The 23,685-nt window shown below is 36.0% G+C and overlaps 1 protein-coding gene across 6 annotated transcripts in view; it reads left to right on the top strand.

Annotated features, from left to right (window-relative positions):
- The window catches only part of CDH12 (cadherin 12), a 1,165,810-nt gene that overhangs the window by 1,030,331 nt on the left and 111,794 nt on the right, over nucleotides 1–23,685 (top strand). For 5 of the 6 annotated variants that reach the window (XM_030927855.1, XM_030927854.1, XM_030927857.1 and 2 more), the window contains one exon: nucleotides 18,856–18,975. The exons of the other annotated variant lie outside the window; for it this stretch is intronic. In XM_030927855.1, the coding sequence (XP_030783715.1) occupies nucleotides 18,856–18,975 (120 nt within the window). The remainder of the gene's footprint in view (nucleotides 1–18,855; nucleotides 18,976–23,685) is intronic. 6 annotated transcript variants of the gene reach the window in all.

The raw sequence follows: 23,685 nt of genomic DNA, 5'->3' as shown, positions 1-23,685 counted from the left end.
GGTGATGGGTTGATAGGTGCAGCAAACCACCATGACACACATTTACCTGTGTAACAAACCTGCACATCCTGCACATGTCCCCCAGAACTTAGAGTATAATAAAATAAAATAAAATAAAAATAGCACACAAAAGAAGATTTATGGTCTCAAATTATCAAAATGCTTGGAGGGTGATATTCTGGCAGGTTTAGTTGAGACTCTTCTTTATTTTTCTCCCCTGTGATTCTAAAGTTTGTGGCCTCTGGTCTGTGACAAGCTTGTCAATTATCCACTGAGATGCTGAAATGGCAATAGCAATTCCAGGCATCTGCACACCAGTGTCCAAAGGGGATACAAAGAAAATTTTCTAGAGTTCCCAGCATATGTCTCTTCTGATCTTATTGGCTTTAAGTAGATTACATTTATACTTCTTAAACAAGCATTTTTAGCCAGAAAAAAAAGGAGCAGAATTTAGGTTTGTTGCTTTAGACCTAAGCCAATCATGAGATTCAACATCTAATGTACATGGAGGTATAATGGAGATGGAGATATATTAATATAGATATGAACAGTTCATAGGATTAGGTAGGGCTAATTTTTGAAGGATTATCACACTGTCCACTAAAATTACATTATCATTACAGAATTGAAATAACTTGCACAAGATCATATATCTACTTAATTACAGTGTTGGTTTTAGGGTTTAGTACTTCTGTTAGTTTGCACACACACATATATACTATATATGCATATATATAATACACAAATGTATGTTTTTTCTTACATAGAGAGATAGATGCAGATAAATGAATAGGAAGATGATAGATAGATAGATAGATAGATAGATAGATAGATAGATAGATAATAGGTAGATGATTGATATATAGGTAGGTAGGTAGGTAGGTAGGTAGATAGATAGATAGATAGATAGATAGATAGATAGATAGATAGTAGGTAGATCGATAGATCTTACTCTTAACATGACAGAAGCATCTGATCAAATAAAAATAAATAATGTTAGGTATGTAGGGTGTGCATTAAAGTCTAATTAGTCATAATAACTGGTCCTTAGCACCTTGGCCAAATACATTTGCATCAAAAGTGATTTCTCTACCCTATAAAAATATGATGCTACACAGAAAAAATACAAAGCTTACTGAATTATCACTGAGAGCCCCTGAGTGAGTATATTCCAAACTCAGACATTTCATCATTATTTCTATGGAATTTCCTAACAGTATCTATGAAAATAATTTCAAATGACATTAGGTGTAAAGGAGGCAACACTGTAAGTTGGAGTTCAATGTGTGTCACTGGATGCAGGCATTAGCATTTGTATTGATATTCATGGTACTATAGAATTCTTGGCACACAGCTGAGAGATAAAGTGCTCATAAAAATGGATTCACTTATCCATCAAAGTAGGTTTGAATCACAAGGTGTAAATATGTATAGTCTAAAATATTTAGGACAGATCTAAGAGGAAGGTTTTATAACCTTAGAGTGCTTCTGGGGCCTTGGACTGAATACCAAATCATAAGTTGCTGTCACAGCATTAGATGTGCCGGGGCTACTCTGGGCCCACGCTGAGCAAGGTCGGGGTGTTAGGCAGAGAAAAACCAAACTGGCTGCTCTGATCTTAGAAGTACAGTTCATGGAGTCATCGTTTCTACTCTGGGGGATTTTTATGACATGTCTTTTCTAGTCCATCTTAAGGGTTTCCATTATTTCATGAAGACTTAATAAATGTATAATTCTTTTCCCTTGGGTCTCTAACAAAGTGATCCGATATCATTATAAGCTACTTGTTGGCATTTTAATATATTTTAAATATATATTCAAAAACTCCCTTTTCTAATACACTGAAGATAAATTCCAGATCAGTATTTGAATATTCAGGGGTGAGAGCTGAGGACAGGAGCCTTGCGAGGGTCACACTTTGGAAGTCATACCCTATGTGTGGTGCAGGAGAACAGAAAGTGAATATTTAGGTATTTGTTTTACTTTATTTTATTTTATTCTGTTTTGTTTTGCTTTGCTTTGTTTTATTTTATTTTATTTTATTTTATTTTATTTTATTTTATTTTATTTTATTTTAGAGATGGAGTTTCACTCTTGTTGCCCAGGCTGGAGTGCAATGCTGCAATCTCGGCTCACTGCAAACTCTGCCTCCCGGGTTCAAATGATTCTCCTGCCTCCCAAGTAGCTGGAATTACAGGCATGTGCCACCACACCCAGCTAATTTTTTATGTTTTTAGTAGAGAGGGGGTTTCTCCATGTTGGTCAGGCTGGTCGCGAACTTTTGAGCTCAAGTGATCCACCTGCCTTGGCCTCCCAAAGTGCTGGGATTTCAGGCGTGAGCCACTGAGCCCAGCGGTATTTGTTTTATTTTACATACCCTAGAATAGCAGTTCTATGTGGCAAACTCTATTATAATGTCTTTATCTGTAAATATTAACACATTTAATACCACTAGAAAATCGGTGCTATGTTTTTTCACCTTTTCTGCAAATAAGGGAACTAAAGTAAAGATAAATTTACTTGAGACCACACAATTGTTTAATGGATAATCTGGGATTCAAAAGTTAGGCCACAGAGACAAAGATTATAATCACAGTGTCAAGATATGCAGCCTCCCCTAATTGATGAGTTCTTCTAGAAGAATTCTTAGCCCTCGCTATTCCAGACTCATCTTCAGAAACTTTTTAAACAAATTCTGTTACTGGTCACACTGAAGAACAATTAAATTAAACTCTCTGATGAGAGTCCAAGAAGTAGTGTTGTTAGTCATTCTTGTGTCTGGGAACGGTGACTTATGCCTGTAATCCCAGCACTTTGGAAGATCGAGGTGGGTAGATTGCTTGAGCCCAGGAGTTTGAAACCAGCCTGAGCAACATGACAAAATCCTGTCTCTACCAAAAATACAAATACTAGCTTGGTGTGGTAGCATACGCCTATAGTCCCAGCTACTTGGGAGGCTGAGGTGAGAGAATTGTTTGAGATCACCAGGTTGGGGCTGCAGTAGGCTGTGAGTGTACCCCTGTACCCCAACCTGGGTGACAGAGGAAGACACTGTATCAAAAACAAAAACACACTAATTCTTGTAAAATACCTTATATGCTGCCCTGGCTGAAGATAAAGAGGATGGAGAAGCCATTTATAAATCCAAGCAAACACAGAAAGAGGACCCACAGAACTAAGCAGACCTCATTGTTATAATCTATTTTGCACTTACAAAACAAAATACCCAAGACTGGGTAATTTATCACGAACAGAAATCTACTTGACTGACAGTTCTGGAGGCTGAAAAGTCCAAGATTGAATGGCTACATCTGAGCAAAGCTTTCTTGCTGTGCTATCCTGTGGTGGAAGATGAAACAGCAAGAATGCGCACGCATGTGCCAATCGCTTTTTTTTTTCTTCGATTTTAATTCTATCCAGGCCCCCAGCTAATTGGATGGTCCCTGCCCTCGTTGAGGATGGATCTTCCCCACTCAGTCCACTGACTCACATGCAAATCTCCTCTGGAAACACCCTCACAGACACACACAGTGGTGCTTTCCCAATTCTCTAGGTGTATTAGATCATTTTCACGCCGTTGATAAAGGCATACCCAAGACTGGGCAATTTTCAAAACAATTTTCAAAACTTACAGATTCATGTGGCTGGGGAAGCTTCACAATCATAGCAAAAGGCAAAGAGCAAGTCACTTCTTACATGGATGCCCATAAATGAAGAGAGAATGAAGAAGAAGCAAAAGCAGAAACCCCTGATACAACAAACCATCAGATCTCATGAGACTTATTTACTACCAGGAGAACATAATGGGAGAAACTGCCACCATAATTCAGTTTTCTCACACCAGGTCCCTCCCACAACACATGGGAATTATGGGAGTACAACTGAAGATAAGATTTGGGTGGGGACACAGAGCCAAACCATACCACTAGGTATTCCTTAATTCTGTCAAGTTGACACCTAAAATTAACCACCACAAGTCCAGCCCTTATCCACTTGGCATCCATGTGCATTTTCCTAAGCCATATGTAATCTCCAAATAAAGATAATGGCAAGGTAATAATTCCCCCTAATATGATACAACTTCCTTTGTACAATCAAAAATACATTAATTCCTTCCCCTGAAGAAGAAGTAAAGTCCTTGGGTGACGCTTACCGTTTGCCTAATGTCCCATAACTTAAATGCTATGGTATAAAATGAACAATACTTAAAGACTAATATAAAGTCAATATATCTTATATGTGATGATGAAAGAATAATATATAAAGAAAAACAAATATATTTTCTTAATATATGTATAAATACACATAAACATATTCAAAAAATATTTTTAAAAAACTTATGATAATTAGTCCGCGTTTCTACAACTACTCATGTGCTCATAGTACAAGATGTAATAAATCCTCATGGCATTTATTAACATCTTCTTCTACTTCCCATTCTGTATTCCCTTTGCCTTCCACAAGTATGTCAGCTGGTCACGATTCTTTACAGGAAGGTTCTGGGTCATTCCTAGTCCTACCTAGGTTGAATTATTGTACCTTCCCATTGACCTTAATCATAGGGCATGATAATACTGGAGACAACCTAAGGGATCTTCTGTATTCTAGACATACTCCATCTTACCTCTACTGTGAAGTAGTAGTCCAATTTCACCTCACTAGTCTGAATCAATCACCCCAGCTAAGACTATAATTCCCTTCTCAGACTGTTGACTTAGATGCATGAGGAGCCCAAAGTATCCTGGTGGCAGTCTTAGCTTTGAGTTTAATGGAATCACTGTTAGTGTCCTGGTGGAAGCATTCCTTTCTCTGGAACTAAGACCTATAGGTCAGCAGAGCATAAAGTTGCAGGAACAAGAAGCAAAAATTTGTTAGTGGATCACCAGGGGTAATGTTGAGTGGTGCCAAGAATTCACCCTGGCCCTCAAAATTAATGTTCTTTTCACAATCAAATGCATTCATTCTATCCCAATAGCCCCTAAAGTCTTAACTTGTTCCAACATCAACTCCAAAGTCCCAAGTCCAAAGTTCTATCTAAACCAGATATGGGTGATATTCAAACCATGATCCATTCTGAGGCAAATTCCTCTTCAGTTTGTGAGCCTATGAATTAACAAGTTACCTGCTTCCAAAATACAATGGTGGGACAGGCATAGGATAGACATTCCTATACCAAAGGAACAGTTAGCCAAGAAGAAAGGTGTAACTATTCTCAATTAAATCCAAAGCCCAACAGGGAAAACAACATCAAGTCTTAAAGCTAGAGAATAATGTCTGCACACGTGGGGGTAGAGTTTGGGCCCCCAAGGCCTCAGAAAGTTCAACCCCATGTCTTTGCTGGGCTTGGTATACCCAGCATATCTTAAAGGCTAGAATCATATGCCTATAGCTTTCCCAGTTTGGAGTTGCATGCTGATGGCCCTACAGTTTGGTCTCTTGAGACCAGTCCTACTCTCAGGGATCCACTATACTTTGCCTGGTTGGGGACTCTCTGACATGGTGTATTAGTCTGTTTTACACTGCTGATAAAGGCATACTGGAGACTGGGAAATTTACAAAACAAAGAAGTTTAATTGGACTCACAGTTCCATATGGCTGGATAGGCCTCACAATCATGGTGGAAGGTGAAAGGCATGTCTCCCATGGCGGCAGACAAGACAAGAGTGAGAACCAAGTGAAAGGGGTTTCCCCTTATAAAACCATCAGATCTCATGAGACTCATTCACTACCACAAGAACAGTATGTGGGAAACTACCCCCATGATTCAATGATCTCCCACTGATTCCCTCCCACAACATGAGGAAATTATGGGAGCTACAATTCAAGATGAGATTTGGGTGGGGAGACAGCCAAACCATATCATTTCACCCCTCAAATATCATGTTTGCACAATCATGCTTTCCCTACAGTCCCCCAAATTCTTAACTCATTTCAGCATTAACTCAAAAGTCCACAGTCTAAAGTATCATCTGATATAAGGCAAAGTCCCTTCCGTCTATGAACCTATAAAATCAAAAGCAAATTAGTTACTTCCTAGATACAATGGGGATATAGGCATTGGGTAAATACAGCCACTCCAAATGAGATAAGTTGGCCAAAACAAAGGGGCCACAGGCCCCATGCAAGTACAAAATCCAGTAGGGCAGTCAAATCTTAAAGTTCCAAAATGATCTCCTTTGACTCCATGTCTCACATCTGGGTCACACTGATGCAGGAAGTGGGTTCCCATGGTGTTGGGTAGCCCTGTCCCTATGGCTTTGCAGGGTATAGCCTCCCTCCTGGCTGCTTTCATGGGCTGACGTTGATGTCTGAGGCTTTTCCAGGCCTATGGTGCAATCTGTCAGTACATCTGCCTTTCCGGGGTCTGAAGGACAGTGGCCCTCTTCTCACAGTTCCACTAGGCAGTGCCCCAGTGGGGACTCTGTGTGGGGGCACCCATCCCACATTTCCCTTCCAAACTGCCCTAGCAGAGGTTCTCCATGAGTGCCCCACCCCTGCAGGAAACTTCTGCCTAGACATCCAGGTATTTCCATAAATCTTCTGAAATCTAGGCAGAGATTCCCAAGTCTCAATTCTTGATTTCTGTGTACCTGTAGACCCAATAACATGTGGATGCTGCCAAGCCTTGACGTTTGAGCCCTCTGAATCCATGACCCAGAGCTATACTTTGGCCTTTTTTAGCGGCTGGGATGCAGAGCACCATGTCTCTAAACTGCACATAGCAGAGGGACCCTGGACCAGGCCCACAAAACCATTTTTTTTCCTCCTAGACCTCCAGGTCTGTGATGGGTGGGGCTGCCACAAAGGTCTCTGACATGCCCTGGAGACATTTTCTTCATTGTCCTTGTGATTAACATTTGGCTTCTCGTTACTTATGCAAATTTCTGCAGCCAGCTTGAATTTCTTCTCTGAAAATGGGATTTTCTTTTTTATCTCATTGTCAGGCTGCAAATTTTCCAAACTTTTATGCTCTGCTTCCCTTATAAAACTGAATATTTTTAACAGCACCCAAGTCACCTCTCAAATGCTTTACTGGTTAGAAACTTCTTCCACCAGGTACCCTAAATCATCTCTCTCAAGTTCAAAGTTCCACAAATCTCTAGGTCAGGGGAAAAATACCTCCAATCTCTTTACTAAAACACGACAAGAGTCACCTTTGCTCCTGTTCCCAGCAAGTTCCACATCATCTGAGGCCACCTCAGCCTGGATTTCATTGTCCATATCATTAACAGAATTTTGGTCAAAGCTATTCAACAAGTCTCTAGGAAGTTCCAAATTGTCTCACATTTTCCTCTTTTCTTCTGAGCCCTCCAAACTGTTTCAACTTCTGTCTGTTACCCGTTCCAAAGTCGCTTCCACATTTTCAGGTATCTTTACAGCAGTGCCCCACTCTACTGGTACAAATTTACTGTACTAGCCCTTTTTCACACTGCTCATAAAAATATACTGGGACCTGGACAATTTACAAAAGAAATAGACGTAGTGGACTCACTGTTCCATGTGGCTGGAGAGGCCTCACAATCATGGTGGAAGGTGAAAGGACACATGGTGGCAGACAAGACAAGAGTGAGAACCAAGTGAAAGAGGTTTCCCTTCATAAAACCATCAGATCTCATGAAACTTATTTACTACCATAAGAACAGTATGGTGGAAACCATCATCATGATTCAATTATCTCCCACTGTGTCCCTCCCACACCATGAGGGAATTATGGGAGCTACAGTTCAAGATGAGATTTGGGTGGGGACACAACCATACCATATCACATGGCCTCATTCCTACAGATCTATAGGTCATTCCCATACTTGAGGCTGTCTGGGTGAGTTTGCCCCTGTGACAAATATGTGACTAGGTCCCCAGGGTTTCTGTGAAATCCTTTTAACTCTAGGTGAAGTCCACCATGGTCTTACAGCCCACTCACTCTGCATGCCTCCAGAATAAACACCATACAGCCAAGGTTTAGAGCTTGTACCTTCCAGAGTGGTTGGTCAAAGCTCCCCTGGGCCCACTGGAGCCATGGCTGGAGTGACTGAAGAGCACTTTGCCAGAATGTGGGAAACAGAGTCCCTAGATAATCCTCAACAGTGAGTCTGGGGAGGGTTGGGGGCACTCTGGGTCTATCTCTGGAAACCATTCTGCCCTCCCAGAGCTCTGGGCTTATGATGGAAGAGGAAACCTTGAGGTGTTCTGAAATGGCTTCTCTGTCTTTCATCCAGTGTTTTGAAGAATAGCACCTGGCCCCCTTCTGTCCATGGTAATCTATTTAGCAAAGGGTAGTTTGGCCACCCCCTTAGTTTGATCTCATAAACACACTTTTCACTCTTTACATGGCCAGGCTAAAAGTACTCAAAAATGTTACTTTCTGCCTTAATTTAATGTTAAGTTCTGTCTTTAAATCATTCTTTCCTCTCTCATTTTACTTCAAATGGCTTAAAGAAGCCATGCAGCATCCTAAATGCTGTGATTCTTAGATATTTCTTCTGTCGGGTATCTTAGATCATTGTTCTTAAGTTCTACTTTCCACAAAGTCCTAGGATATGAACACAATTCTGCCAAGTTATTTGCAACATGAAGTCGCTCTCTCTTTTTTTGTCACTTGCATCAATTCTGAGAAAGGTTCATGTTATTCTTCAAAGAAATTTACATTAACTCTCCTCTGGCGTGCATTCCATAATCCTGTATGACAAGGACTACCTTTATTCTAATTTCCAATATCTTGCTCTTAAGTTTGATCTGAGACTGCATAAGAGCAGCCCTTACTGTTCATATTTCCTGAACATTCCGATTACAACCACTTAAAAACTCTCTAAGAAGTTTCAGACTCTACTTACATTTCTTTTCTTCTCAGCCCTCACCAGAATTTCTCTTAATACTGTGTTCATGGTGATCTAGGTTTTTTCTAGCTTCCTCCTCTAAATTCTTCCAGTCTCATCCATTACCCAGTTTCAAAGTCACTTTCACATTTTCAGCTGTTTGTTATAGCAACAACTACAATTGGCATCAATTTTCTGACCAATTAGTCCGTTTTGTGCCGCTGTAATAGAATACCTAAGACTGGGAAATTTATCATGAAGAGAAATTCGTTTGACCTATAGTTCTGGAGGATGAGCAGTCCAAGATTGAGAAGCTTTATCCAGTATGAAACTTATTTCTGCATGATTCCATAGGAGAAGGTATAAGGACAAGAGAGAACATACATGCAAAAGAGAAAATAGCTTTTCTTCCATCTTTTTGTTGTTGTTCTCTTTTGGCTTCCAACTGATTATATGGTGCCTACCCACACTAAAGGTGGATCTTCCTCATCCAGTCCACTGACTCAAATGCAATCTTCTCTGAAAAAACCCTTAAAGACACATCGAGGAGTAATGCTTTACCAGTTCTCTAGGTATTCCTTAATTCAGTCAAGTTGACACTTAAAATTAACTAGCACACCCTTGTTTCAATGTCTTATAATATTCCATTCCTTTGTTGCATCTTACATGCACACACACACACACAGACACTCACACACACACTTATATTCTTTTGTTTTACATTTCTCTGCTGCATAATGTCTTTTTTGTATAATAGAATGTACAATCTTTAAATTTTATTTGAAAATAAATTTCAATTTTATTTTGCATTCTTATTTGGAAAGCAACTTTAGTATATTTGTAATTCTGAAATAAGAATTCAAAAATACAATTTTCATAATTCTGTTTTATCTCTAGATCATAATGCAATGTATATACACAAGGCAAAAGCAAAAAAAAAAAAACTGATTTGCTACATGAAATCTCCCTTTTTGTTACACGCGTCAGTTCTGAGAAAGGTTCATGTTATTCTGCAAAGAAATTTACATTAACTCTCCTGATTTGCACTCCATAAATTGGCTAAGTCTTCTTGCCTATGTGATTTTTTTAAAGTAATACTGTTTACTTTTGGTTCTACTCTCTAAATTGAAAACAGTGAAGTACATTAGAAAATTCGATATCAGCAGAACCCCCAACTTAGTATTGAAAATGACTCAAAAGATCATAGCCAGCAGGTCACTCTTTATAGAATTATGTGTATTGTATTTCTGTCTTTTCTGTGTAAAGGTCTATGCAATTACTATAAATATCTAATCAATAAACATTTATTTTGGACTTAATGACAGACCTCTGCTAGGTGCTTGGTGTATAAAGATAAATATGATATGGCCATTGGTGTAAAATTGTTTTACTATAGTAAGAAAAAACATGTACTGGGTTTTAAAAACTCAAAATATTCTAAGTGTGATGAGATGACAGAGGAGTGAACAAATGATCTCTGCCTCAGATCAGAAATGAAAGGATTCACACAAGTGACATGGACCTGGACATCAACGGTGAGGCAAATGTCCTCCAGGTTGCAGAATCACCTGTTCAAGAGCACAGAGGCATGAAAGAGCCTCATCATAAACAGTAAATAAGTATGAGTAGTTACCGCATGGGGTCCCTGGCAGCACAGTTGGAATCTAATCTGCAAGGCACATTTGAAATCTATTCATGTCACGCTGTTCTTAGCATGTCAATGAGTTTAGATGATTTTTTAAAAAATAGGGATAGAAACTCATTAGAGCTTTATGTGTTTTTGTTCTATTTTGTTTATTTCCATTTTATTTTTGTAATCAATGAAAGTAATAGGATCAATCTTTTGAATTGGCTCAAAGACTCCGTTATTCCTATGTTAAAGGAACTGAAGGGGCTGAAGGAGAAAGCAGATAGGATTCATTTCAGCTTTCCAGTTGTGAGAAGGTGAGGACCTCAACCTGTTAAGACAATGACAGAGTGATAAAAAGCAAGAGCATATGCAATTACTGGAATATTCCTATACATATGGAAAATTTTAAAAACATTTTCTAGAGGCCATACATTAAATATAACCTGCTTATATTTATCTATTATCTATGTCTCCTACCAAATTTATTTAATGCTCCCAGTGTAAATAATACATTGAATACAAAACTGTCACACTAGAAGTAGCATGTTACAAAATAAATAATTATGTAACATACTTTTTTATTGTTCATTGAAAGTTGCATCTGGTGTATAGTATACAAATGTAAATACTTATTGATTGAAAGAAGACATGAATGAATTAACAAACTCATGACTACTTTAACTGAAATTGTGAGTTAGTGGGGCTCAGTTCCACCCTCACCTTACTACCACTTTGTACGAGAATGTCTTTAAGTAAAAATAAGAATGATTTCAACATCTCTGGCCTTCAAGCATTGGATTGTAAAATGGAAACATTGTGCCAGATGATTCTTAAAATTTATCCCAAGTCTTTACATTATTAGTCTTAATTAAATCAAATAAATAAGGGATGATTACTACATGATACATAAAAGAGCAGAAGCAAGCCCTCTGTAGTTATATTATGAAATTAAGGTGGCTCGCCTGGTCTGGGCTTCAGAACCCATATGCTCGCTGTATAGAAATTCAGAAGACTAAACAATAAAACCCACATAATTTTACCAAACACAACTAAAGAATAATGGTTTTTAAGGTATATATACCACACATGCACACATAGATATAAACACATTCACACAAAAGGAAACCATTTAAAGTTACCACATAAAAATGAAACCAAATAAAAATAAGTTAGTAAAGTAAACTTTCAATAGATATAGATATAACACATGAGAAAAGTAGATTAAGAAAGAGTGCAGCTTGTACACACACACACACACACTAGAAATGACCAAAAACCATATGCTGTTAAAGTTCAAGCATAAAATAAAAAATACAAACAATTAGGATATGTGCTAGTGAGAATGTTAGAAAATATACCTTGTTGATAGGAATGTAAAGAAGTAAAATTTCTGGTAGTCACCTTGACAATGCAGCTCAATATGTTGAATCTATATGCTTTTTGATCCAACTTTGGCAATGGTAAGAATTTACCAATAGCAGAATTGTTTGTAATAGAGAAAATAAACAAAATCCTCTTAACAAAGTGTCCACGGAAAAGAAATCGGTTAAAAATTGTGAGATGGATTTTTATGCGCTTTTATAAAATACCCATTCAGTATATTTAATGAATAAAATAAGGTTCAAGAAATTACACTGGAAAACAACAAAATTTAATCAGAGATGAAAATACTATGTAAATCAAATAGTCATTACAAATTGTAAAGTACTGCTCACTTTGTTACATTCTCAGTCAAAACATTTTTATTTTTGTTAAGCTTTCATGTAATTTTAAATTAATGCAATTGCACCATACAATAAGTATAAATTGGGTGCAAGTATACTAAGGTTCTGTTTTGTATTGGGGAAAAATTAATGTGTAGTTAGTTATATCTCTTTCATGTTAATAAAAACTGAAATACAGCTTAGTGGGTAAGTATATTAGATAGATAGAGATAATGAGATAAAGATAAGTCAATGCAGAAAGGGTAGTTAAATCCCACAGGAGTCCTAACAGTGGCCTAAAAAGTCATACATGACCATTTTCTCTGCCACCTCTTCCATTTGATTTTTGATCCACAGTGAAGGTGGCTCTGATTTTCCTGAGGTTTCCCTCAACACTTCCGGAACCTCTTTTACCCAGAGTTGCCTCTGCATGGAATTAAAACTCACAGAAGCAGTGAGTAGAATGGTGGTGTATTACGGTTCTCTACAGGGACAGAACTAGTGGATTAATGTATGTATGAAGGGGGGTTTATTAAGGAATGAATTGATTCACAAGATCACAAGTTGAAGTCCCACAATCGGCCATCTGCAAGCCGAAGAGCAAGGAAGCCAGTTCAAGTCCCAAAACTTCAAATGTAGGGAAGCCAACAGTACAGCCTTCAGTCTGTAACTGAAGGCCTGAGAGCCCCTGACAAACCACTGGTGTATGTCTAAGAGTCCAAAAGCTGAAGAACTTGGAGTCTGATATTTGAAGGCAGGAAGCATCTAGCACAGGAGAAAGATGAAGGCCAGAAGACTCATCAAGTCAACTCCTTCCACCTTATTCTGCCTGCTTTATTCCAGTTGCACTGGCAGCTGATTAGATGGTGCCCACCCAGACTGAGGGTGGGTCTGCCTCTCCCAGTCCACTGACTCAAATGTTAATCTCCTTTGGCAACACCCTCACAGACACATCCAGTAAAAATAATTTGCATCCTTCAATCCAATCAAGTTGACACTCAATATTAAGCATCACAAGTCCACCTCTTGTCAACTTTAATGCATACACATCTCCTGAAGTCATACATAATCTCCCAATAAAGACAATAATAAGGTCATAATTACACCTACCATAATACAGCTATCCCTTGTACAGCCCAAAGCATGCTAATCCTTAATCTAAATGCTATTACAGAAAGTTAACAATACTTAATGCTGATATGAATTCAATAAATCTTGTGTCACCTGATAAAGAAAATGAAGATATTTTTCTTAGTACAAATGTATACATGCACAAACATATTCTTAACAAAATAAAGAAAAAGTGTTCATGACAATTACAGTACTCATTTCTGCAACTGGTCACGTGGTCGTGGCTGGTATGGATGATGACCTTCTTCTACTACCCATTCTGTATTCTCTTTTTCTTCAGCAAGCACCTCAGCAGGTCATGTTTTCTTTTACCTGGTGGAGTGACCCAAACCTTCATTTCTGAAGAGTCTGGGCCAATTGTATCTGCCTGGATTGGGTGGTTGTAGTTTCCCATTGATCTTAATCAGAGGCCATGGTAATACTAAGAGATGCCATAAGAGATTTCGTGTATTCCACACGTACTCTTCTTTACCTCCTTTGTGGAGTAGCAAACTGATTTCATCTTGCTAATCTGGGTCAATCACACCAGCCAATGCTGTAACTCCCTTCTTAGCCTGTTGACTTAGAGTTAGCAGGAGCCCAAAGTGGCCAGGTGGCAATCTTAACTTCCAGTTTAATGGAATCGTTGTTGTATCTCCTGGTGTCAGCATTTCCCCCTCTGGAACTAAGACCACTAGGCCAGCAGAATGTAATGTCACAGAAACAGGAAGCAAGAATTTTGCTAGTGGATCACTAGGGGGTGATGGTGAGTGGTACTGTGTCCACCCTTTGATTTCTGGGTGATTCAGAGCATACACAACCTTCTGGAGAACTGATTGGATTGAAGGCAGAACCAGGTGGAGGTAATAGGATCATGGGAGCGGTTTCTCCCATGCTGTTCTCATGATACTGAGTGCATTTGCATAAAATTTGAAGGGGCTTTTCCCTTTTTGTTCAGCAATTCTCCTTCCTGCTGCCCTGTGAAGAAGGTGCCTTTCTTCCCCTTCACCTTCCACCCTGATTGTAAGTTTCCTGAGGGTTTCCCAGCCATACTAAACTATGAGTCAATTAAATCTTTTTTCTTTATAAATGACCCAGCCTCGGGTATTTCTTCACAGCAGTATGAGAACAGACTAATGCTGGTGGTTAGGGGAAACTGAGTGGGCAGACTAGGGAGATGTTGCCCAAAGTATACAAAATTTCAGTTAGATGGGAGAAATAAATTCTGGACGTCTAACACACAACATGGTGACTCCAGCTAATAGTAACGTATTGTATTCTTGAAAATTACTAGGAAAGTAGAGTTTAAGTGTTCTCACTACATAAAGTGACATATATGGAAGGGAATGCATAAGTTAATTAGCTCAGTTTAGTTATTCCACAATGTATGCATATTTCAAAACATGCTGTACACAAGAAATACATACAATATTGTCCATTAAAGAATAAATAAATTAGGCGGAAAAAGAAAATGCAAAAAAAATTATTCAGGTCTCTATATAAATGAGATTTTACAAAATTGCTTTTCCTGATTACTATATGGAAGTCTCTCACCTCGAATCTGTTTCTTCTCCCATTCCCTTTTAGATGGGATATAAGATTTCAGGAGCTGGCCTCTCAATTTTGTTCATGGTGGTTCCCTAGCATCTTGGATAGTGTGCCTAGCACTTCATATGCTCACTAACTGGAGTGGAGTAATTACAAACTATTAAATCATTTGTGCATTTGTGTCTGTGTAAATGTATTGTCTGACCATATAGGATATTACATGTATGAATTCTCAAATGTATTGTCTGACCATATAAGATATTATATGTATGAATTCTCAAAATTGAATCTAAAAAGTGAAACACCATGCTTTTTATTAGTGTTTTCAACATAAATTGTACAAAAAATATTGACTTAAATTTAAATTAATTAATCTAGGTAATGTATAGCTGTTTAATAAGTCTATTTATCAGAATTTTATTATGATATGAATGTTTGTTTGCAAAATACTGAGATTACCTTATGTTATGACTATAATTTTACAACATAGAAATAAATTATGCTTTACCAAGTTGTTAATTTCCACATGTAGTTTAACATATACATATCTGTATACTAAAATGATATGTTATGAACTGACCTGAATCCTCCTGAAATTCATATGTAGAAGCCCTAACCATGAATATGACTGTATTTGGAGATAGACCCTTTCAGAAGATAATTAGGGTTAAATAAAGTCCTAAGGATGGGTCCTAGTCCAATAGAACTTGTGGCCTTATGAAAAAAGGGGGATACACCAGAGAGGAGCTCCTCTCTGTCTCTCTGTCTCTCTCTGTCTCTGTCTCTCTCCGTCTCTCTCTCTTTCCTTCCCTTTCTCTCTCTCTCTCTCTGTCGCGCTCTCTCTCTCTCTCTCTCTCTCTCTCTCTCTCTCTCTCTCTCTGTCTCTCTGTTTGAGCACAGAGGAAAGGGAATGTGAGAACACAGTGAGAAGCTAGGAAGAGAGCTCTCATCAGAAACCCAATTTTTTTGCTCTTTGATCTCAAACTGCTTGTGTCCAAAACTATAAGAACGTAGATTTCTATTGTTTAAGACACCCAGTCTGTGGTATTTTGTTACTGTAGCCTGAGTTGAGCAATACAATATCCAAATCAGATCTCATATGAACTCTAACTCATAGTCATTTAAATGTTAGTGATCACTTATTTAGTTGGAGTTTATATCATGTGGGCATCTCCTGATGCCTCTTCATCATAGTTTTGTCATACTCAGTGATCAATTTATCTTTTCTTTGCTTTATCATAGTTTTATAACTATTTATTCCCTTTGAGTGACAGTATAAGATATAGAATTTAGTTATTACTATAAAATAACTTTTAGTGCTGGCTTTAACTGTTACTAAAAATACACTAATTTGTTACTGATCAAAGCAGTGTTATATGGGAACTTGAAGTGACTTGAAACTCTCCATTGCAAATTCTGCAGTCTGGCTCTCACCACTTATACAAGAGTGTTTTCTCTATGAGCTGCATTCTCTCTGCAGATATAACCATTTAGAGAGGTTATATTGTCATCCCCTGGATTCGAGTGATAAGAGAATAAGTTTCAAGCTCACTGCTACATACAAGACTACTTCAGATTCTTTGCAAATCATTGACTGTGTTACTTCCTTGTGGCACATTAAACATGCCCCAACCACAACCTCCTGCTCTTACCTCCTGGGTATTTAGTGTTTAATAGTGTCAGGAACAGCTGGTGTGCTATCCAAGTACTGAAAAAGGTAGTCCTCAGAGATTTTCATGCTCCAGGCAACTGACCGAGACTTCTTAATGGAAAGAGTACAAAATCTCTGTCTTTTGCATGAGTTTGGTGGCAGTCATGAAGCAGCTGACAAAACAAGCTGGTATACTGGTGTTTAACTGCATTCTTGTAAACACCCAAAAAGGCAATCTTTAAGAACTTTTGGAGAATTTATGTTGGAATCTGCTCTTTCACTAAAGAAGGATTAACTTATATTGTAATTCAGTGGACAATTATTTTTAATTCTATAGATACAACTGAAGAAATGTGATAGGAATACAGTTATTCTTGCTATCCAGTGATCCTTTTAAGTAGCACAAAGTGGGGTTGTATGAAAAAATATTTGCAACTTCGATGCATTAATGATTTCCCAATTCACTCCTTTAAATATTTGAGCTTTAAAAATAACTGACATAAACAATTTACTACAACTAATAGAAGAAAATATTTGTTCAGCATAGTGGAGGTTCATGTAAACATTAAAAACAAAAATGTAAAAGTGAAGACAATACATGTTCATCTTTGCTTTCCCCACTGTACATTGCAATGTGGTGTTAGTTTGGCAAATTTTATTAATGTTGTCACTAAATATTTCTTATTTCTCAAGTATTTTAATTTCCTATTTGTAACTAAGTATAATACTTTCCTTTTCTTCAAATATATCCAACATGTAGAACAATGTATAGTTTTTCAACTGTAATATTTATATCCAGAATTAGGGCAGCAGTGAATATTTGTAGACTTTGCCTATGTAACACATGTATAGTGGAGGGATAGTAAACATCCTGATGAATATTCTGGAGGAAAATACTGTTGGGAAGAGAGGACTTTACTCTTAATAAACTGTTGATTTCTATAGCATTACAGAAAGGTAGTTTTAATGAATGTTTAATCCAGGTACCCAATGCTTCATAGAAATAAACATGGGTCAAATTGTGATTAATGATAGTGATGATGTTGATGATGATGATGGTGATGATGATGGATAATATTAATCTTCACTCCTGACTTCCTAGTAATGTTTATCTACATTCCCTCTAAAAGTTTCTTTTCTTGGGAAAGGCTGCTGTAATATATTTTTCTTCTGTTAATAAAGCCAAGATTCACTCAACCATTTTAAAGTGAAAGACCTTGGCATTGAATGTCTACAAAAAGTTATCATTTCTTACTCTTGTCACAAGTCTAACATTTATTAAAAGAAAATGGTAGAAATGAAAAAGTAATTCATTCTTTTAACTTCTATAGTAATCTAAGAAGACATAGTTTGTTCCAAATTTGTACTCTTAGAGAAAAGGCTGAATGAGTAATTGAATGAAAAGGAACAATCCTTTTTTCCCCAAACAGAACAGTTACTTTGGGTGCCTTCAACAGATTAAGGGAGTTCTACTCACTGTATAAATTTGGATGTACACATGTGTATGTGTATGTATGTATATAGATATATAGAGATATATGTATATATATACACACATATATATGTCTATTTTATTTGCTACAATTTGGGTACTTTTGATTTCACTTTGTTCTGAACTCAGAATAGTAACATTGAATAGGACGTTAGGAAGAGGTACTCCCTTTACACATTTTTAGAGACTGATTTCAATATGCTTATGAACAGATAAGGAAAACACAGAGAGAAGCTCTCCTCAACTTCTTTTAGTACAGAAAAAATGTACTCATGCCAAAAAAAATTAGGAAAACTGCAGATCATTTGATTGTTTGTGGTGTCTTCCTGTGTCACTGAATCTTTAGGTTCATTCAATCTTGAGGCAAAGAAGTGCTCTTATAGCTATTTTGCTATTCTTTATAGTTTCTCAATTTATCAAATATTCCTTTTCTAATTAAAGGCTTCCTGATGCTAGTAGGTAGTTGTTAATTTTTAAATTGCAATTGCAAATTATTTAACAACCTCTAATGTTCAGTGCACTCTAAACCTTTTAGTCTCTCTATTGATATCCTAATCATAAAATTAAAACATCAATAGTAAGCAGATGAGATAATATAAGTGGTGTCCATGCTTTCTTTGGTGGGCCAGTCAATAAAGGTATCATGATGACTTTCATTTCAATGGTCCATCTCCTGAAAATGGACACAGCTTTTAAAATATATATTTAAAGTTGTGATTTGCACTAACAACTATATAATTGCTCAACATTTTGGTTATAATGGTTAAACTATCCTCAGTGACATCATGTACTCATGGCATGCTTGACATAGGTCAAATTCCAAAGGAAAATCGAGTCCAGCAGATAAGAGACATGACCTTGAAAAAGGTAAAACAAAAATGCTGGAGTGATATTGTCTTATTTTCCAGGTGCATATGTACTCCAGGTCAAGGCCACAGATGCAGATGACCCGACCTATGGAAACAGTGCCAGAGTCGTTTACAGCATTCTTCAGGGACAACCTTATTTCTCTATTGATCCCAAGACAGGTAAATTTTTTATTAGAGGGAACATTATCACCAGCCCTTCAAATATTTAAACTTTAATTAAATCTTGGCATGGGGAGTTGCATATTCTAATATAGCCATAAAGCTTCAGTGCAATGTGCATTAAGCAAAGAAGATGGGATCTTACCTTGCTGCTGAAGAATGATTTCCATTTAAGTGAACTTTGTGTAAAATAAAACTTTTAATATATCTTTATAAAGTTCCAATTTGTTAGGTCGGTAGTCATTGTTGGTCTTTTTTAAAATTTTCAAAAGTCTACTTAAAAAAAATTCTTCCAGCTATAATAGCTTTTCATTTCATATTTATTGGATGGGTTCAGTTATATTTAGTTTTGGGCTTTAACAAGACATGGGAACATCCTGGAGCTTCTACTGCTATATATATAAGGGTTATGAATGCTTGGTTTAGATTAATAGAGACTTCTGCTTATAGTGGGAGAAGGGAGAGACTTGACAATCTTGCAATACCAAAATCATTGATTCTGTTTGCCTATGTCTTCAAATCCAGTCCCACTGTTAATTAAAAATAGCAGTTTTCAAATTCAAATATAATATGAGTAGCACACGAAGGGCAGGAGGCTATGCACGTGGAATATTTTGTCTTTCCTTTTAAATAAATGAGGCCGCTCTATTTCTAAACAATCAATATCTGAACATTGAATACTTTCCTAAGAAGACTCAGCCACGTGACCAGTGATCAAAGTAGGCCTTCCATGTCACAGTTGAAGCAGAAATCCCACAATGATGGTTATTTTGTCAATGATTATATACTACATTAGAACTTACTGCAAACTGAATTTAATATGATGTATTATGTGAACTTAAAATAATGGAAAATTGTTCTCACACTGAACTAATAAGTTACCTTTTAAAGTTGTAAATTAATTTTTAAATACCAACATGCATTTGAAAAGTATACATTTCAGACACTATACATTCAAATAAGTTAAACATTTTATAATTGATACTTCTTGAGAGGTATGTGTAAAAATCTGGTATACTAATTAGATATAAGTTAATTAACAATTATGTATTAATGTTGCCTGGAAACATAAGGTCTATTGATGTTTCTCAACAAAAATTGAAGTGCAAAATCTGCAAACTTTTTGTCAACTGAACCTGCCATTCTCTCTTAATTTCTTATCCTCCTCGTTAATCCAATAGGGGGCAGAAGTCATCAAAAAATTAAAGAACTAAAACAGGGAGTCACTCCCTTATGTAAACCTGAAAAATGGGTAGAGTGTAGTAAGGACAGCATCAGTCCTTCAAGAGATCCATTAAGAAGGGAGTATCAGTACTGAAGAGAATCCAGAATGGCTTAGGACAAAGAAGCTTCTCTGATTTGGATAGAGTTTTGGAGAATAAAAGCCAGTCTGTCAAATGTTAAAAGTGAGTGCATGATGAGAAAATTACACCTTACCATGCAAGTGATTTTTCAAGAAATATGACAGTAAAGATAAGAAAATGCTTAGCAATATCACCTAAAAGGAACTTTTGTGGTTATTTTTTAGCTGTGAAAAAAATCTTATATTTATTTTGTAGAAAAGGGGGGTAAATTGAGAAAAAAAAAATTGGGAAAGTTGTCCAATGAAGTTTATGATCCTACAGTGTTCCAGGGGAATTAAGAAGATCTGGACAATAGGCAGAATATATGAACATAATGAAGGAAAATTATCTAAAATATTTCATTTCATCAGATGGGGCCACGATGTTTTTTTTTTTTTCTTGTATAGTTATATATCTTTTTGAGGTTTACTATAATGGGTAATCTGACTGGAAATGGAAGTACGGACAATGCAGTTCTCTTAGATCCCTTCAGCCTATGGAGAATATTCCTGAGAGGCAAGAGGAATAAAAGAATGAGAAAAGTATGTGTATAGAGATTGGTGAAGAAAGAGAGTATTAAAGATCACTCATTGGATTACAATGATAAACTCTATATAAAGTAGGTGAGTTTATATACTCAGAATAAGAGTGAGTATTCTCTTAGAGAGAATTAAGGACTTAACATTAAGCATTTAATATTGGTAAAATAACTGTAGATGAAACCATATCTAACCTTTAAAAAGCAAGATAAAAATCAAACAAAGATAAATTTAAACGTAAAGAATGAGTTAAGAATGTAATTGTTATGGTCAAATGAATACCAAACAACTTTATGAGCCAAAAAGCATACTCTTCCCTTGATTTCACTTGGCCAATATCAACTTTCAATATGTTCTAGTATCTTTAAAAAGTTGTTTTTACCATACAGTATGTGAATATGTAATGTAACTTTTATAATTTTGTATTTATGTTTTATATAATGTTTATTATTTAGAACTAAGTGTGAAACAATTCTGTCGTAAGCTATGTAATAGATTTTTGAAGCATTGATTTTCACTGGAGACAGAAGTCTTGATATTAACAATGCCTCAGACCACTAGGCAGGAAAAGAGTGGATGATGAAGCACTTCATTAAGAGAATGAAAACTAGCTCTTCATGCACAGAAACCATTAAGAAGACTTTTTGTCAAATTTATCACCTTGTGGTAGATAAGAGTAAATCAAAAATCAAGGATAATTGCAGTTTCTCAGAAATAGTCTCCATTTGTTCCAGCCATATAGCTTCCCTTTATGATTTCTTTGCTGTTATTAAATAAAATGCATGAAAAACTAATATTATCTGAAATTTTCCACATTTGAGTGTAGAAAACAGCTTAAAACAACTCTGAAAAGTTTCATCAAAACCTCTGGTGCCTAAATATTTATGAAGAGATAAAGAGATCATTTTGTGTTTCATTTGAAATGAGAAAATAAAAAGATTTCTGTATTGATACTGCTGTTTGACAAACATTCCCAGCATCTCTCTTTAAGTGGATATGGCAAGTTTATTTCTAAACAATATAAATTGATACATTCTAAACAGTATAAACTCATTTATTCCATGAAATAAACCAATAAATTATAGTTCTTTAAAAATCATTGCATTCAACAACTTTTTGTCTTAACTATGAAATAGTTTACTCTGAGTTAAAATCCAAATGCATTCATTTATATGCTTTAGATGATTAGTAAATGCCATTTAAAGCACTCAACATGTAGCTACAATTATAAAACATTAAACAATTATCTTTATTATGCTTAACATTTATAAAGCATTAAAATGTTTTCATATTAACATATTGTATTATTTTATTATATAAAGTATTTCACTTAATGTTTATAAAATATTTATAAACCTCTATAATCTACAAAACATTAAATGAGAGCAAAAATATTATAATATTTAATTCAGTGATTGAAATCAGGATGCTGAACATCTCAATAGTTTTGATAATAGAGTAGCTCCACTTAAGAAAACAAATGTTAGTATAAATGATGAACACTTATGTCTTAATTTATTATTAAAATTCTGTTAATGCATTTAAATTTTCCCTAAATGATTCTAAATAACTAGTCTGAGTTCAGTAACTAGGTTGCCATATTTCACATCATATGGTAATGGTATGCTGTATTCTAAATGATCTAAGCTCTACTTGAGAATACATTAATTTTATTTTACCTCAATATCCTCTTGTTAATCTATAAAATTGTTTTTTTCCTATCAAGGTAAAATATACACTATATAAAATTGACCATTTTTACCATTTTAAGTGGACAATTCAGTTGCATTAAGTACGTTTACATTTTTGTCAAACCATTACACCATGTAGCCAAAACATTTCCCTCCATATCTCTTAATTTACATGTATTGTCAAAAATAAATCCTTTACAAATGATCATTTTACACGTTTCTACATGTATTTACAGAATTCATATTAAAAAAACAATTGAGTGAGAATAGAGTTGCAGGAGATACTTTAAAAGTTTTTTATTTCCTGTTCTGATATTTCTTGCTGTGTGATCCTGTTCTAAATTCTGCTTAGGGAAACATGATAAAGTTTGCCCACATGACTAATACTTTCCCAAGACTTTTGCTCTTGAGTCTATCAACTTTTCATTCAGAGATAATTATCTTCAAGTCTATCTCCCAACGAAACCACCTCCTATAGCTTGACCGATATTATTCTTGTATGTCTTCTAAAATATGTTGGTGTTATAAAAGCTTCCTATTAAAATTAAAGCATGGGCCAATAACTTTATATTTTGAGCTAACACTTTATGATACTATACACATACTTATGCTTATGACTTGAACATTCTTTTAAAAAATTTATTTTGTGTATCCCATATTATAACATGATGTTATAAGAGATACACACACACATAATAAATGGTTACTATAGTAGAACAAATTAACTTACGCATCATCTTACTAATTCATTCTCCCCCAACTGCCCCAGGCTCCTCCTCATGGCAAAGAGAGTTATAATCTACTCATTTAGCAAAAATCCTAAATACAATACACTATTATTAACTCTAGTCCTCATGTTGCACATTAGATCTTTTAACTTGTTTATCTTGTATTTTTGCTATTTTGTATTCTTTGACCTACATCTCCCCATTTTCTCTCCCATAACCTGACCCTTATAGTCTGTCTTTTATTCTTTACATATTTTACCTTTTTTTAGATTCCACATATAAATAAGATCACACAATATTTTTATTTATGTGCCTGGCTTATTTCACTTAGAACACTATCCCCCAGGCCAATCCATGTTGTGGCAAATGGCAGGATCTCCTTTTTAAAGGTTGAATAGTATTCCATTAT

This window comes from Rhinopithecus roxellana, chromosome 3, assembly GCF_007565055.1.
Source record: "Rhinopithecus roxellana isolate Shanxi Qingling chromosome 3, ASM756505v1, whole genome shotgun sequence".
Lineage (NCBI taxonomy): Eukaryota > Metazoa > Chordata > Mammalia > Primates > Cercopithecidae > Rhinopithecus > Rhinopithecus roxellana.
The sequence above is the reverse complement of the archived record's forward strand: the minus strand, read 5'-3'. Positions and strand labels throughout refer to the sequence as shown.